The following is a 16,009-nucleotide window of genomic DNA, read 5'->3' as shown; positions in this document are numbered from 1 at the left end:
ACTTTTTAGTTGATTTGATCAAATCTGACTTCGCCTGAATTCACACATGATTCAAACCACTATGTCATAAACGGTGTTTCCCTTACACAGTAGCAGACTTGAAAGTATGTAAAAGTCTAGATGCTAGTTGTTTTTTTTTTCATACATGCTAGCAACATGATGGGCATTTTCTCCATGGTTACTAATGATTGGATGCTTCCCTTCTCACTAAAGCTGTATTTGATTGTATCTTACCAAACTTTCTTATTTATGAAGTGTATGAACGTTAATCTTCTAGGTAAAAAGTGAACCATGTGATCATTTCTACACTGCAACCAACTAATCAAAAGCAGTATTATCCTGCCAAGCCAAGTTCAACAGGAGTTTTGACGTCCATCATGGCGGGATGGGCTGCTTTCTGAAGAACGTCACGCAAAGGGTCAATATTCAGATGAATGATTATATTCAGTCAATCAAGAAAGTTATTTCTGATAGAAAATAAGACAGGCATATTCCTAAAAGGCCTCCTTACCATCACCCTAATGCATAGCTTCCTCCACAGAACCGGTTGGGCCAATCCACAAAGTTGACATCACTCCCCAAACAGGAAGAAAAAATAAATAAATTCTCCTGTTTATTTTTCTTTGTAGGGATATATGATGAAGAAAGGCCACAAGAGGAAGAACTGGACAGAGCGCTGGTTTGTGCTGAAGCCCGGCTTCATTTCGTATTATGTGGGCGAGGACCTTGCAGAGAAGAAAGGAGACATCCCATTGGACGGATCCTGCAGTGTGGAGGCACGAAACCACCCATTCTACTGCTTTGTGCTTTGTTTCTTTCATGAAGATAAAAAAAAACTGATTAATTCTAAAGTGTGCATTTTTATGTTCTGGTACATGATATGTCCAGACTGGTGAAATGTTTCATTCTTGCTTTCCGCTGCAGTCCTTACAAGACAAAGAGGGAAAGAAGTGCCTCTTCCTCATCAAGTCGTCTCAAAAAAGCTTCGAAATCAGCGCATCGGACAAGAAGAAGAAGCAGGAGTGGATCCAGGGTGAGCTGTGTGGAAAGTTTATCCAAACCTCAAAATTTGTCTTCTCCATATTTTCCTATTGGAAAAGTAATCAAACCTGTAGAACTGTCACATTTTGTCACCTTAGAGCAGGGGTCACTAACTCCAGTCCTCGAGGGCTACCATCCTGCAACTTTTAGATTCACCTCTGCTCCAAAATGTCTGAATTCCCTCACCAGCATTCATTCCTCTCTGCAAAAGGCTGGAAATGAGCAGATTATTTGATCCAGGTGTGTTTGAGCAGAGACACATCTAAAAGCTGCAGGACGGTAGCCCTCGAGGACTGGAGTTGGTGACCCCTGCCTTAGAGCCACAAACATCAGTGCATTTTAATAAGATTTAATGTGACAAAAACAAGCACAAAGTAAATAATTGTAAAGTATAAGAAAATTATACATCATTTATTTATTTATTGTTTTGGTTTGTATATTTCTTGAGCCTCCTGAGTATCTTGGGATTTCTCTCTACTGACGTTTAGTCTTTGTAATGGAGAGCGTTTCTGAACATGAGTTTTCAAGTATTGACAATGATTGTAAATTCGATTTTGCTCCAACATGATGATAGTTTGGTCTAAATCAGGGATGTTAAACTCTTTTTCAGTTTGGGCCACAAACAGGCTCCAGAATGTCTTTAAAGGGACGACCATGTTGATAAAGCTACCTAATATCAAGTATGAATAAATGCCTGTCTCAGCTTTCAATGATAATTTATTGAAATTAAATAAAATTAAACATCTTTTCACCATGGGGTAATTTGGCAAAATACATATAAAAATGCAGTGATTTTTATAATAACATGTTATTATCTTGAAGTTTCCAGAGTCCAGAGGATCACATAAAAACTTCTGGTGGGCCGGATTTTAAGTTTGACATGATCTAAATGACTAAACTGTAGTTCTTGTTTAGTATTGTCCTTCCTCAAAGTGAACCTCCACCCTTTCTAAAGTCTTGTGCACCCACTGATTGCTTTTCTTCCAAATAATGAAAACGAAAGTGTGGAAAAGCACTTTCCCCACACTTAAATGCAGTAAATGCTTATTTTGCTTTTGTCTTTCTCCTCGGTTCGTCTCAGCGATTCAGATGTGCGTGAATCTGCTGCGTCAGAGCCGGCCCGCGCCGCACCACGAAGCCCGGCAGAAGCGGCGAGACCTGCGGCTCAGGCAGCAGGCGGAGCAGGAGGAGCTGGAGCTCAGGATGAGGGAGCTGCAGACGGCAAACGAGGCCAAGCAGTCTGAGCTGGAGAACATGAGGAAGGTAAGGACAAAATATTTCTCTATTAATGAAAGCGTGTTATTGGAGGACAGAGAAATAAATTATACTGGTGGAAATAAAAAAAAAAAGACTGAAAAATATATATTTTTTAAAAACAGCAGCTCATGCAAATATAACCCCAAAGTAATCTGAAGTGAACACACAACTGGATGGATATACTGTACTTTGGTAAATAAGGAAGTTAAGCTCTGTGCTGTATATCTTCATGGGAACAACTCAGCGAATGTGGTTTATGATCAAGCAAAAAAGAAAACACAGTAAAACATAAATTAGACAGAGAGGAAGTAAAGCTAAAGTGAAACAGCTGCCAGCTTTTATTGTTGTTCTGCATGCATGAAGGCAAAAGTAAAAGCCAAGAGCAAAAATCCAAAAATCCTTAAAACAACCCAAAACCAGAGGGAAACGTAGACTTGTCGCAGTCGCATAAGTTGAAATGAGCTCAATGATTTCCATTCTGATTATATTTTACAGCTGCATCATAATCCACTTTATCTATGGTTTATTGTTGTGTGTGTTTTTTATTTCCTCTTATTGACTTTGATTATTGAGTTTTATTTTGGATGTTTAAAATGTCTCCCAGTTCTACCGTCAAGTGTTCTTTACAAAATTAAAATTTATTAGTATTTTAGAGAGGGAACTTACATTATTACACCTTTATCATTACGTCAGAAATGGTCTCAAAGCAACAACATGATCATTTATCATAATAATTCCAGGGACGATTTATTGTCCAGCTAAATTTATTGTGACAGACTGAGAAGTGCCTCAACCAGCGTAACTAAGAACAAAACTTTACAAACGGAACAAATCAGAACCTGCAGTGCTTACGTTGTGGAATGTCTGACTTTCAGAGTCAAGATTTTATTTTCAGGTGTGCAGAGAGCAGTGCAGGAAATAAAATCACAAGGCAAGGCAACTGAATCCAGTAATATGTTGTTAAACAACTTCCTGGCAAATACTACAAACACATTCCTAAACCCTAGAGACGCACCGATCCACTTTTTTCACTTCTGATTCCTGAGGTTTAGTATGGACCGATACGATCCGATGCAGAAAAACAGCTGAATTGACTTAAAATGTTTCTTTTTTAAAACAAGGACATAAATGTACTGAGGTACAGTACTGTCCATCTTCACAGGACTGGTCAGACATATAAACTGCAACAAACTTTCTTTCAAATACTTCAGAAAGTGCAATTAGGAAATCTAAATATAATGTAAAGTAAATGATAAAACCTGACGTCGCTCAAAGTATAAACCATAGAGTTAGAGAGTATAGATCTTCCCTTATGGATCGGGTGCATTGTCACTGATACATGACCTAGAATTGCTTTCAATACTGGGGTCCATACAGATATTGATATGGGATCGGTTCTACTGAATTCATTCTATCAAGAAATAGTAACTCTGTAGAAGAAAACCAGCAGAACAATGGTGTTCACTTTGAGTTGTGTTCCTCCCACTTAACAACAAAACATGAACCGCCACAACCACAAACACTCCAACCAACCAACCAACCAACACCACAAACTACATCTGAGCTCCTTTCACCTGTTTTGACTCCAACTTTTTGGAGTAAAAAAAACAAAAAAAATCAGGATTTTCTGTTACTCAGAGTTGAATGTGGATCTGAGAAACGCAGCATTTGGTGTTTTTGGCAGTGTGCAAAAAGAACCAATACAGAGTAATGGTACTCAACCCTCACTGCCTGCCTCACACCGTCCGTCTGATGACATTGTGCTGGTCGTCTCTTCACCGTGTCAATTTCTACAAGATAAAATCTGTAACCAACGATAACTGCTGCCCTCAGTTATCGAGCTGTTTTGCTGTAAGCTAACGATTCAGAGCTGCAGAAGATAACACGTTTCCTCATAATGTGTGTGTGTTGCGTTATTTTGAGTGGTTTCCCACACACACTTATGTCACAGCAGCACTGCTTCTGCCACTGGAGGCTAAATAAGTCACAAAACTGATTCGGCAGCATTCCTGTGCAGCTATGTCACCGTAATTAAAGGACCGGAGTGTGTTTAGTGCTCGGTTATCTTCAATGCTCTCCACTTTGTCATGCACTGCTGGTTTCACACATGCAATCTGATGTCTCAACCGGCCCAACTAGGTCACCTAAAAACTCTGGTTTGCTCTGAAAAGCCACAGCCTGCTCATGAATAAAGTGAATGGTGGGCATGGCAGAGAGGACACGTGTCTCGATAGATGTTTTTCTTCTTAGACCTGAGTTCATCAAACTCTGGTCTTGACTAACAGCTTCCTCTTATTACCGCCAGAGACGATGAGGTGAACAGGAAATGTCAGCTTTACCAAAAAAAAAAAAAAAAGGTGATGTCACTCATTACTCTGCTTAGTCACTTCAGAGTTCTGGTTTTGATTGGTCGTTACCCGTGGTTCTTTTACAAATTTTCAGAATAGCAAAGTTTTTTTTATTTGAAAAAAACAAAACAAAAAAATAATGCTTGTCCAGTCAGGTGAATACATTGGTATATTTATGCCTTTTGGTTTCTAATCTGAAGTTCAAATTAGAAGTTTGCAAAGAATAATTTGGATTTCACCCCAGCCCCCTCAAAATACAACATGGCTGCCATAAAAGGACCAATGTGGGAGGAGGCGGAAGGGAAAGCAGTTCAGCTGCAGTTCAGCTGCACCTTCAAGTTTCTGATGAAGTAAATAGTTAAAACAAGATCATTTTGTCTGTTGATGGCTTTAAACTGTACATCACAGTTTATTCATTTGTTTTCCTCTGAAGTCATAGCTCTCTATGGCTTCAGAACCAGTTCAATTAAAAATGTATCACAAAGGACAACAGAAGATGTAGTTAAAGGAGCAAAATTGAATTGTTGAAGCAATTCTAAAACGACAACATTGGTAAAAAAATAAAATAAAATACACCTTCATTCAGTTTGATAAAAATATAATGTGAAAGTATCTCAAGTTTTACCAGATTCTACAACTGGTTTTGATCTAAGGTTTATTTAACAAAATCAAATCTGGAGTGGAAATGTTTTGTTAGGACAATCCAGGTACGCTTTTTCTGGAAAAGCAGCAGCCAGATGTTGCTAATAAAATATATTTGATTAAATGAACACCAGCAAATGTGACATCAGGGAAAGAAGTCTTGATGGTCTGAAGCAAACAGGTGTGCATTAGAAATCAAATCTTTGCTGTCCATTGATCTAGGGAGAATTATGGAACCATTTCCAAACTGTATGAAGCTCATTTTACAAAAATGATGCAAATTATCCACAGTGGAAAACATCCAAGAGTCGGTACTCTTCAAAGGAGTGAAAAACGGTGGAAACCGTTTTCTACTGGAGATGCTTCCTGGCCAACGCATCACCATCCACAACAACCTTTTGAAGACACTTCGATTATATAAGTTCCCACATTTAATTTTTCTTTGGAATAAATAAGGTATTTTTAATTGAATAAAGTAGAGAGATGATTTACTACACAACACTGTGGCATGTTAGGACAAAACTAGAAATATTTCAGCACAAATACTTTACAGCACTTGTCAAAGATTGGAGGCAGGGGGGGTTGATTTGGGTTTGTTTTGTGGCCACAGAATCTTTGCACCTTGCAGCCATTACCACAGTGTGACTTCTGAAGCATCAGCCAAACTAGATTTAATCAGGACAGTGATGGCCAGCGATGACAGAACGGCTGGAAAAGAGAGGAATCAGTGGACCTGAAGTTCAAACCTTATTCTGACGGAGCCGCGGTGCTGGAAAAGAAGTTTATTTCTATTGCACATTTCAGCAACAAGGAAGTTCAGCGTGGTTTACATCATAAAAATACAAATTCATGCGCCTTACAGTCAACAACTGAGAAAATCAGTAACTAAACATTACATGTTGATGAGTGCCATCACCAAAATCAACACACATGAAGAAAGGAAGCAGCACAGGAACAGAGCTCTACATCCAGACCTCAGTGAAGCTTCACTACCATCATCACAGTCGCAACAAACTGATTTAAAGTAATATTTTATTAGGCTGACAATTCTTAAAAAAATGTTTTTTAATTAAGACCTGAATGTACCTCAGAGGAACTTTAGCAGATATCTGTGAGCTGGATTACATGTCATGATGCGGGAGGCAATGTCATGGCGACAAACAGCGAGTTGCACAGACAGAGAGGAATAACTCTGACTTAAACAAGACACTAGAGGACAGGCCAGGCTTTGTGTGGGACACAGCATGAGAATGCACAACAGTCTGGTGTCGAGGTGCAGAACTCCATCTCACATAGTTAGCAGCATGAATGCACAAGGAACACACAGACAGATACAAGCACACACACACGCACACACACAAGCTATCGACTCTCTGTCTCTGTGTTGTTGTAGAAAGGTAACGCAAAGTTCACCCCTGGTTGATGTTACATCTTAACAAGTTGCATAACTTTATTCTCAGGTCTGATTTTACAGCCGTTTGTCATTCAGTATATAAAAGCTTTTGATATTTAAAGTCTTTCAGATAAATATTAAAATTGCGGCGGAGGAGCCAACAAATTTTGGGTAAACCATGTTATGCGTTACTCTAATCTGAGTAAAATTTGTGATCAATACTTCTCAGAGTGATCCTACTTTTATGACAATTTGCAAAAAATGCTGAATGAAAATGACGTGGTTCAAATTCAAACCCACTAAATCATGTTCATCCATTTAAACTAACAGGCAGTGCAAAGAAGTGATTAATCAGAGAAGCAGCCAAGAGACCCGACATGACGCTGGCGATGAGTTGATGCAACAGAGATTGATCCCACACATCTCTGTTGATACGAACTTAAGATACATAGGAAAACGTATCTTCCTACGTTTTCTGGAAGATAACGTATTAAAAAATGTATTGCTAAAAGAAACCCAAAGGAAGTAAGCCACAGGAGCCATGTTGTGATGACTTCCTGAAGGCGGCGTTTCAGAAAGAGCAGGAGCTTCTTAAAGAGACACAGGCCCAATTTCAAGGTGTTAAATTACTAAGTCAAATTTCTTTTAAGGCATATTTGATGCAGCATTTTTATAACAACTGAAGGTAACACTGTTACTTGATTGTGCTACAAAATGAAACTACGTGGCTGGCTACACAATACTGCCCCTAATTACAGCTCATGTGATATCACAAACATCTACCCTCAGACGTTTTCATCTGACATTAAGCTTTCACTATCTAGGATCTTACCAGATCTTACCACATCTGTCCAAACAGCCATTTTCACTTTGCTCGTTTTAGTTTTTTGTCTCCTTTTTGATTTTTGTTTTCTGTTTTTTATTTCTGGTCAGGCTCTGGAGGAGGCAGCAGCAAAAGCAGCAGAGGAAGAGAAAAAACGCCTTTTGACTCACACCGAACTACAGGACCGCTACAGGACGGAGCTTGAGAGAGAAAAAATGGTACGTGATTCAGAAAATTATTCCACCAGAGCAACAGAACAAAAACAACTTTTACTCAACTCTCTCTTTAGCTGCTCTGTATTTGCATGCATCTTGGTATACCCGGCTAAAAAAACAAAAACGATTGGAAGAAACCTCAATGCTCAAAATAAAAAATAAAAAATCTACCCCAATAAAGACCTGAAGTGCAGTTCCTAATATATCTTTCTTAACTTTGTTTCTCAGTTAAATGAAGTCATGCTCTTGTTACTGAAATACACATTTGGTAATTGTAGCGACCAGAAGAGGTTTCACCTTGTGCTTGACTTCCTCTGAAAATAACATGAAATGCTGAGAACCCTTTGTGGCTGTGTGACGGACTTTTGATGAAGATGTTTATCTGCGTATTTCTGCTCAGACAGCCCAATCAGCTATCTTATTGACGTACGTATTTACTTTCAATTATATTTTTATTTCAACCAGAAATCCCCCAAACCTTGTACAAAGTACATTTAAAAGAAATATTAAGTTCAGTGCAACATACATGCCCTTCATAACCTCCTGTCATACTCGTTAGGGATTCACCAATTGCAGTTTTCTAATGATCACCGATCTGTAAAAAGCCAGTTCCAATTTTGGCAGATTATTTTTTTTGCCTGAAAAGTAGCTAAGTATAGCAACAGTTCATTTCCAGACATTTCCTCAATGATTCTTTGTAAATCATAAGTTCTGTCAATTTTAGTTTTGTTTAGTTAGTTAGAATATATTTAATTTAGTTTGCATTAACTTGCATTAACTTTTATATTTGGAATTGTTTTGATTACTTTGATAACTTTTAGACCCTCCCATTATTGTAACAGATTAAGAACACCGGGGGACATAGTGGAGAAGATTTTTTGTTTGTCAAATGTATGCTGTGATGATGGGAGATTTTAATAAAAAAATTTTTTTACCACTTTTTGAATTTGTAGAGTCAGATTAAGTTAACTTTTGTTTACATCTACTGTTGAAGTTTCTATTTCCAGCATCACTAGCTGTGATTCTGTTACAAATATGCGCAAAACTTTGTCATTATTCCACTATTGTTGGAAAAGAAACACAATTTCTCAATTGCAGTGTTTCAATTAAATAAGAAACGCAATTAAAATCACACATGAATAAGTTTGTTCATGCGAAAAATCATTAAAAAAACCATTCTCCATCTACTTCCTTCTGTTTCCTCTACATGGTTTCCAGCGGCGACGTCTAGCTGTTGATCACGTGACTCATGTGATGCAAAAAAAATTTTTCTTTGCAGTTTTGCGAAATAAACCAATTTGAATATGGCCAATAAAACCACGTCATCCTGGCATCAAAACGTTTTTGTCAAAAAGTGAATTATCTTCTAAATTGTTGTGTTTCCATTAAGCAAATTTATTTTCAAACTGTCAAATTGCACAATTGTTTGGTTAGTGGCAGTCCAGATACTGAAGTTATTTAAACTGTAGTTAGTGGAAGCACAGTGACATAAATCTCATAAAAGGAAAGACATGTCTGTGATTCATTCATGCTGCCAGAGAGTGAGAGAGAGCATGACGTTCAGCAGGTACAAATGACTTCCTGGAATCTTCTTAAAAAAATGTCAAATCGTCACAAAAGTCATCCTCATCCATCCTCCGTTGCTTATAGAAACAGGGTTTCATTTCTCGTCTACCAGGTACGGCAGCAGATGGAGGAGCAGGTGGCCCAGAAGTCTTCTGAGCTGGAGCAGTACCTGCAGAGGGTCCAGGAGCTGGAGGACATGTATCATAAGCTGGAGGAGGCTTTGGAGGAGGAGAAGCGGGCCAGGCAGGATGAGGAAACCGTCCGTAAGCTGCAGGCACGGTCAGTCCGAAGGTGGAGGGCAGAGATTACACAATAGAGAGGAAATATCCTCACAGGAAGAATAAACCGCTTCTTTCCTTTTCCACTGTAAAGTTGGGACAAGATATTAATATTACAAGGAAGTTATTAACGTCTAACTCACAAAAGGTCTTCAGAGTTCTGACTGCTTCTCTTTTTTTCACGGGAGTCTCAACGGGTCATTTATTCGTTTTTGCCACAGAGCCGCTGAGTTTCCTCTCTTGTCCTTCCTTCCTCTCTGCTGACATCAGCTTTCCACCGTCCCGTCGGCTGAGCGGCAGAGCGTTTCATTCTGTTCTTAAATTAAGTCAGTGTCTGAAAGACAACAATCTGTCCTTAACTTGCTGCTAAATAGATTTTTCTGTCATTGGTGTAATCAGCTCTACCAGCCTGAGCTTCATCTGAACAGAACCTCAGAACGAGAGCAGGCAGGTTATTTGTGGGGTTGAGCTTTTGTTTGTAGCTACAGTGAAGTGTTGTTACTTATTCAGTGATGGTTAAACTGAGTTAAAGTGTATTTACTTAGAACAGTTGGTAATATTAATGATTGTTGGAAGTGGGCAGTGATGGGGCAAACTCTCTTCAGAGTCAAAATGAGGTTTCTGTGCTTCCTTTCTGTGTTTGAGGAGCTATAGCTTTGTTTTTGCGAATCAATGACAACGATGTCCAAACTCAGTACGAGAACCTTCTTCTTCTTTTTGTGGTATTTAGTGGCAAACAACTTAACGGTGCATCGCTGCCACCAACTGGTAAGGAGTGTGGATTTAGATTCTAATATCTATACAAAAGTAAAATAAAAACGGTTTAAGAATTTCCAGGTTACTAATTTAAAACTACTTCTGTGAAGGCTGGTGATTAGGCCACAGACGGAAAAGGCACCACACTGCCACCTGCTGACACACAATGATATCCAACCTCAGGTTGCCACTGATATCTCAGCCTGTAGGAATATTTTCTACTCCATAGACTCATTCCATACACAGATCTACACTAGTGGAGTGATTTTTCACTTTCTTCATCTTTCCTGCATACTGTTAGAATGCTGCTCAAACACTCCCTGCACACATGACCACATTTCCTGGCAGTCCTGGCAAAGATATGTTTGCTTTTAATAAACTCAATGGTGGCACAATTATTTGCATCCCCAATAATCCTCTAAAAAATAATCCAAATGAATCTATTGTTTAACAAATTAATAATCAAGATCTTACTGATTCTCTGGGTGGTTAATGACCAATTTCGGGTCACCATGCTGAAGGCAAAACGGGTCAAATATGAACTTTTCATCCATACTGTGATGTAAACATGACAGAACCTTTATGTCAGAACGAAACAGAGGAACAATACATCCAAACTCTTAGTATTATTTTGAGAAACGTCACCATCTGTCAAATTTTGTTTCATTTTTTGTGTCCAAATTTCAAAATTCATTTGTCACCATCTGACAAATTTGATTTCATTTCCAGGTTACTAATTTTGGTTTGGTTTCAGATTGATTTTCACCTCTTTAAAAGTGTACAGATGTACAGAGGGGGGCGGTTACCCATGTTGCCCGTATCAGAAAGCGCCACTGATTGCGTCGCTCGTCTGTGTGTGGAGCAGGTTGCTGGAAGAGGAGGCTGAGAAGCGAGCCGAGCTGGAGCAGATCCACCTGCGTCAGCAGCGGGCCATCTCTGAGACCGAGGCGGAGAAACAGGAGCTGGAGAAGGAGCGGCTGGCCAAGGAGAGCGCCCTGCAGGCCGCCATGAAACAACTGGACGAGCTGGAGCAGGAGAGGCAAGGAGCGCTGGAGCAATACCAGGTCAGCTACGAAGGTCATGTGACCCAGAAATAATCAGGGCCTTAACATGACTTGTGTTAAATATGACAAATTCTTCAGTTCAGCTTTTCCCTCCTTGTCTAATTTTTGATCCTCTCAACCTGATTGTGTTTCTAAATCACACCACCTTTAGATTTCATCCTTTTCTGTTTTGTCTTATGTCCAGTAATCTCAAACCAGATGGAAATATTCTCTGGGGGTTTTTTTGTCTCACAAGAACACAGTTTAAAACAGCGGAAATGAAATCTTCTCAATTCATACCTCACCTGTCAAACTCATTCAATTAAAAATGTCGAACCATTTCTCACTACTGCTAAAAATAGTTGTGTATGTATATTTAATAAGGTTTCTAAAGTAACTCTTTGTGTGTGAATCAGACGGTGATGAAAAAGCTGGAAGATGCAACTAACAACACCAAGTCATGGAAGCACAAAGTGGCTCAGCATGAAGGGATGCTGCGGCTCATCCAACCAGGTGACGCGCTCTGCTTCCCCTCTCTGTCCTCCCCAAATAAGAGTCTGAATCTGGTTTTAGAGGAAGAGGCTGCAGGTTTCTTAAGGTTGCAGTTCCATGATTAGGAGCCCAAGCTTGATTTTCTAGATGTTTCTCAGATGTTGACACTATACAGCTGTCTATTGCAGAAGGATTCATACTTGTTAATTCAGTGACATTGTTACACTTGGTTATATTTAGGGGAGTCATGGTCACTGTTTCCATTCATCAGGGCACCAACTCCACATTAACAGCATAAAAGCAACGGAAAACCTGTTTAGAGTGCAACTAAATAACAAGTTTTATTTTTTTATTTGTTGCACATGACAACCACCTTTTCTTGCCGGCCTGGGCAGCCGCCATTATTGCTCATTTCAAAAACTGCTTCTGTGGCAGATGCAGGAAAAGAAACGACACAAGGTGGGCATTTCAAAAACCACTTGTTTGTCTCGCTCTCTGTGCAGACTATGCTACACACAAACCCATTGCCATAGCCACCGACTAACAGCTCCACGAATGTATCAGAATTCAACGCCAAAAAACACGCAAACATTTCCCAGAACATTCAGTCCATCAGTTTAACGTTTTCAGGCTTGATGTTTATTTTGTGATTATTAAAAAGTGATCGTCTGAACACAGCCGTGGTTGATTAGCTCATTTAAACACCTCTACTGATGACCTGTTAGAGTGGGGGTGTGGGTCTCTTAATTTTTTTTCAACTGAACCGAAACACAGAATTCTGCAGCACATCTACATGCTAAATGTGATACCCTTGGACCTTGACGTCTAGCAGTCATAGTGCTGACGATTAGTAGCAAAACACTGAGTCCCTTTTGCTTTTATATATCACGCACACATTTAATATTTAGCGTGCTGTGTTGACACCTTAGCAGCTAAAACCAATGGTAGCCATTGCTGGCCAGCAGTTTTTTGCCCTCCAGCAGGGGGCAACGTGTCTGTAGCTAATCTTACAAATAGTGCTGCGATTTTCTGTTGCACGTTTCTGTTGTGAAACAAGTCTTAAATTTAATTCATAACCGTCTGAAAAAGTATTCATTTCGAGACGGCGAAACCTGCAGGAATTTTGAACGAAGAATGACGTTTTTCTTGTCGTCCACAGGCTCTAAGGGGCCACAGAAGATCACCAACTGGGGCCCGGCAGCCTTCTCTGACGTGGAGCTCAGCCTGCGGGAGAAGCAGTGGCAGGAGATGAAGAACCAAGCCGCTCAGGCTCAGTGAAGCTGCCGTGAGAACTCGGCCTCAAACTGGTCACTAACTCACAAGGCTGGTTAGACGTGTTCAGTAAAACAAACCTGTAGTGACTGAAATCAAACCTGGTGACTGGATTTTCCAACCGGACACAAATACCTGGTTTACTAGCAAACTGAGGCATTTTTAAATTAGGGCATTGATTAACTGATTAGTTTGGTTCCTTTAAATGAATCTTTAGTGTTGTCCAGCAATAGACTAACCAGCCGTACTGTCAGTGTACAACACTAAAAACCAGAGCTGCAGTTTAAACGTGATGCGCCAAGTTTAGCTCGAATCCAGTGAAGAATCCAGACGTCTGTGACAGCGGTGAGGAAACACTGGAACACAGACAGTCACAGGGTCTAGTTACAGGCTGTAAATACAACAGAGCTGGTATGTTAATGCTGTAGATATGAAGTCATTAATCTGAGACATCGTCACAAAAACACAATACAAAACTGCATCGTCCTGCTCCTCGGTTTCTTCTAGTGATTTATTCTGATCCGTTGTCCTACGCAGAAACAGGACAAGCACACTAATACATTGATATCAATACAACAAGCAGACATTTTTATTATTATTCTTTTTTTTTTCTTTTTCTACAGTGTGCAGTCTCCATTTGTCTGTGCTTCTGGTGCACATGGAGTAGCATAGTCTAAAAATAACAACCTTAGAAAAGATTCTGCCTTTACTTTGAGTCCAAGTGGGGAAATAAATCACACCTGAAGAAAAAAATTATTGCATTAAATCACTGGTGGCGCAATTACTGATGCTCCTGTTTCGGAGAAACTCCCTTTGCATGCAGGACCGAACTTCTTCTAATGCAACGTTTGACCCAAATGGAGCAAACAGACAGAGGGGTGCTGATGTTTTTTTTTCTAGATTTCCCTGAATCGTATCTTAGCCCAGACAGCAGGTGATCATAAGACAATGATGTAAGTATTCTTTGGGATTAATAAAGTTTGTTTGAATTGGGTTGAATGGAATAATATCTAGAAGTCCCTTAAATCTCAACTTCAAAAAATAAAGGATGCATTAAACATCTTTCAGCCACATCCATTTAAAATGAATTCTGAGAGACACTAAAATTGTGCAGCCTCTTGATTTTAATTCCACTTTGTTTTTAGAGCTTTCCTCTCTGATTGTTGTCATCAAAAGGTTGGACATTTGAAACGTTTCTGTGACAAATTGTGCTACTGCAACCAGTAAAATGTGGCTGTGACTGTAAACTCATTTAGGAGCAACGAACAACGAGCTAGTTGATCTGCCCGTCCGCTTCCCGTAACATTGTTAGCTGTTTGTACGATATTTTATCAGTACATATTGTCAAATTGATTGATTTCTGATGTGCAGCTGGTTAAAGGAGGATGTTGGTTTATCTCATCCAATGAGGGAACCGATTATCTGCTCGTACTTATCGCACTACTTTTAACCTGATTCTCAAGCTAACAAAAGGCTTGTAGTTCAAGCTGTTAAAAGTAAGTTTTGTACCTTTTGTGTCAAAACGTTCAGGAGCTAAATCTGTCCAACGCCCTGGACTCTGGGGCCGTTTTAAAATGAAGAGGAGACATTTTGTCATTTTAGCCAGCGTCCACTGCAAACAGGACTTCTAACTGTTGGACGTCTCTGCTGCACTCATAATGCCCTGATTAACTCCTGTGATTGTTGTTGTTGTTTTTTGATATATGCATTTGTAAAAACCTGGAGACTGAGCTGTGTAATAAAAACGATTTCTAATTATGCTCTGATTGAATTGTGGAATCAAATTTTTCTCTTCATCTCAACATTGTTTCCATTGAACAGCAGGTTTTATTATAGACTTTCCTTCAGCTGCGGCCTGTTATTAAGAGAGCTGCCAACAGGGGGCGCCAAGGTCAATAATAAATATAGCCAACACAACAATCAGTTCTGTTACTCTACTGTTAATAAAAGATAAATCCTTCATTTGTTGTACACGACTAATTTTGCACTAAATACACAACAGGCAAAACTGGTAATAATGAATGAAATGATATGGAATTGTTTTTCTTTGTATTTTTAATACTACAGTTAGTATTGGGACAAGCCAACACTAAATATAGATATAGAATTTGAAAGAACAGTTTCTGATCACATGTAAAAAGAGTAATGACTATAACTGACATCTGATTTCATTGTGATTTGTGACATTGGTGTTCATGCGTAATTTGTAATTAATAAAAATGTAACTGTAGGTTTGTTTTCATCTCTCCTAAACATTTCATAATATATTTTTGTGTATTTTTGTTATTTTTGTAAGCATGCAAGGGGGTGTGGAAATTTGACACAAATATATGCTTATTAAGCAATATCTATTTTGTGCGCAATATTTACCTCCCCGCACAAAAAACCTAAACAACACTGGCGCTTAAAAATATTTATTAATTCCAACAATCTCAGTTCACTACAAAACTAACCACCATTTTATTTTTATTGAATAATATTATGAAGTATCGCTTTTGGGTAGCGCATTGCTACCAACTTTGAGTAACTTCAATGAATGAAGAACAAACAAGTTTTGGCCAAAGAATCAACAGAGACACACCTGTTTATGTCAAAGTGAGACCTCTTGTTTGTTCACCAGCTTTGTTGTTTGTTGCAAATACTGCATATTGTCACTGGAAGTACACATTTATACATTACTGTAAAAGCATTAGTTTAGAAAGTTTTATATTGGAAAAAACTCATAAAAATCTTTGGGGATTCTTTGTTGAATGAAAATAATCTATAGATTCCACTTTTATCTCTTTGCCTCAGTCTCTCAAATATTGCATCCTGTTTTGCACCACAGGAAGTGTCTATTGCTGAGCATCAGCTGCCCTCTTGTGGAGAAACCTTTGCACTTTT

At 39.0% G+C, this 16,009-nt stretch overlaps 1 protein-coding gene across 1 annotated transcript in view; it reads left to right on the top strand.

Moving 5' to 3' along the window:
• swap70b (switching B cell complex subunit SWAP70b) overlaps positions 1-14,892 on the top strand; it is a 34,476-nt gene extending 19,584 nt beyond the window's left edge. The window contains exons 5-12 of the mRNA XM_081607713.1: positions 630-776; positions 925-1,033; positions 2,123-2,304; positions 7,615-7,722; positions 9,398-9,564; positions 11,185-11,383; positions 11,779-11,875; positions 13,014-14,892. Of these exons, the coding sequence (XP_081463839.1) occupies positions 630-776; positions 925-1,033; positions 2,123-2,304; positions 7,615-7,722; positions 9,398-9,564; positions 11,185-11,383; positions 11,779-11,875; positions 13,014-13,132 (1,128 nt within the window). The 3' untranslated portion in view covers positions 13,133-14,892. The remainder of the gene's footprint in view (positions 1-629; positions 777-924; positions 1,034-2,122; positions 2,305-7,614; positions 7,723-9,397; positions 9,565-11,184; positions 11,384-11,778; positions 11,876-13,013) is intronic.
• The last annotated feature ends 1,117 nt before the right edge of the window (positions 14,893-16,009 follow it).

This window comes from Poecilia reticulata, chromosome 6, assembly GCF_904066995.2.
Source record: "Poecilia reticulata chromosome 6, P_reticulata-male-v2, whole genome shotgun sequence".
Lineage (NCBI taxonomy): Eukaryota > Metazoa > Chordata > Actinopteri > Cyprinodontiformes > Poeciliidae > Poecilia > Poecilia reticulata.
This window is presented reverse-complemented; position numbering and strand designations above follow the sequence as displayed.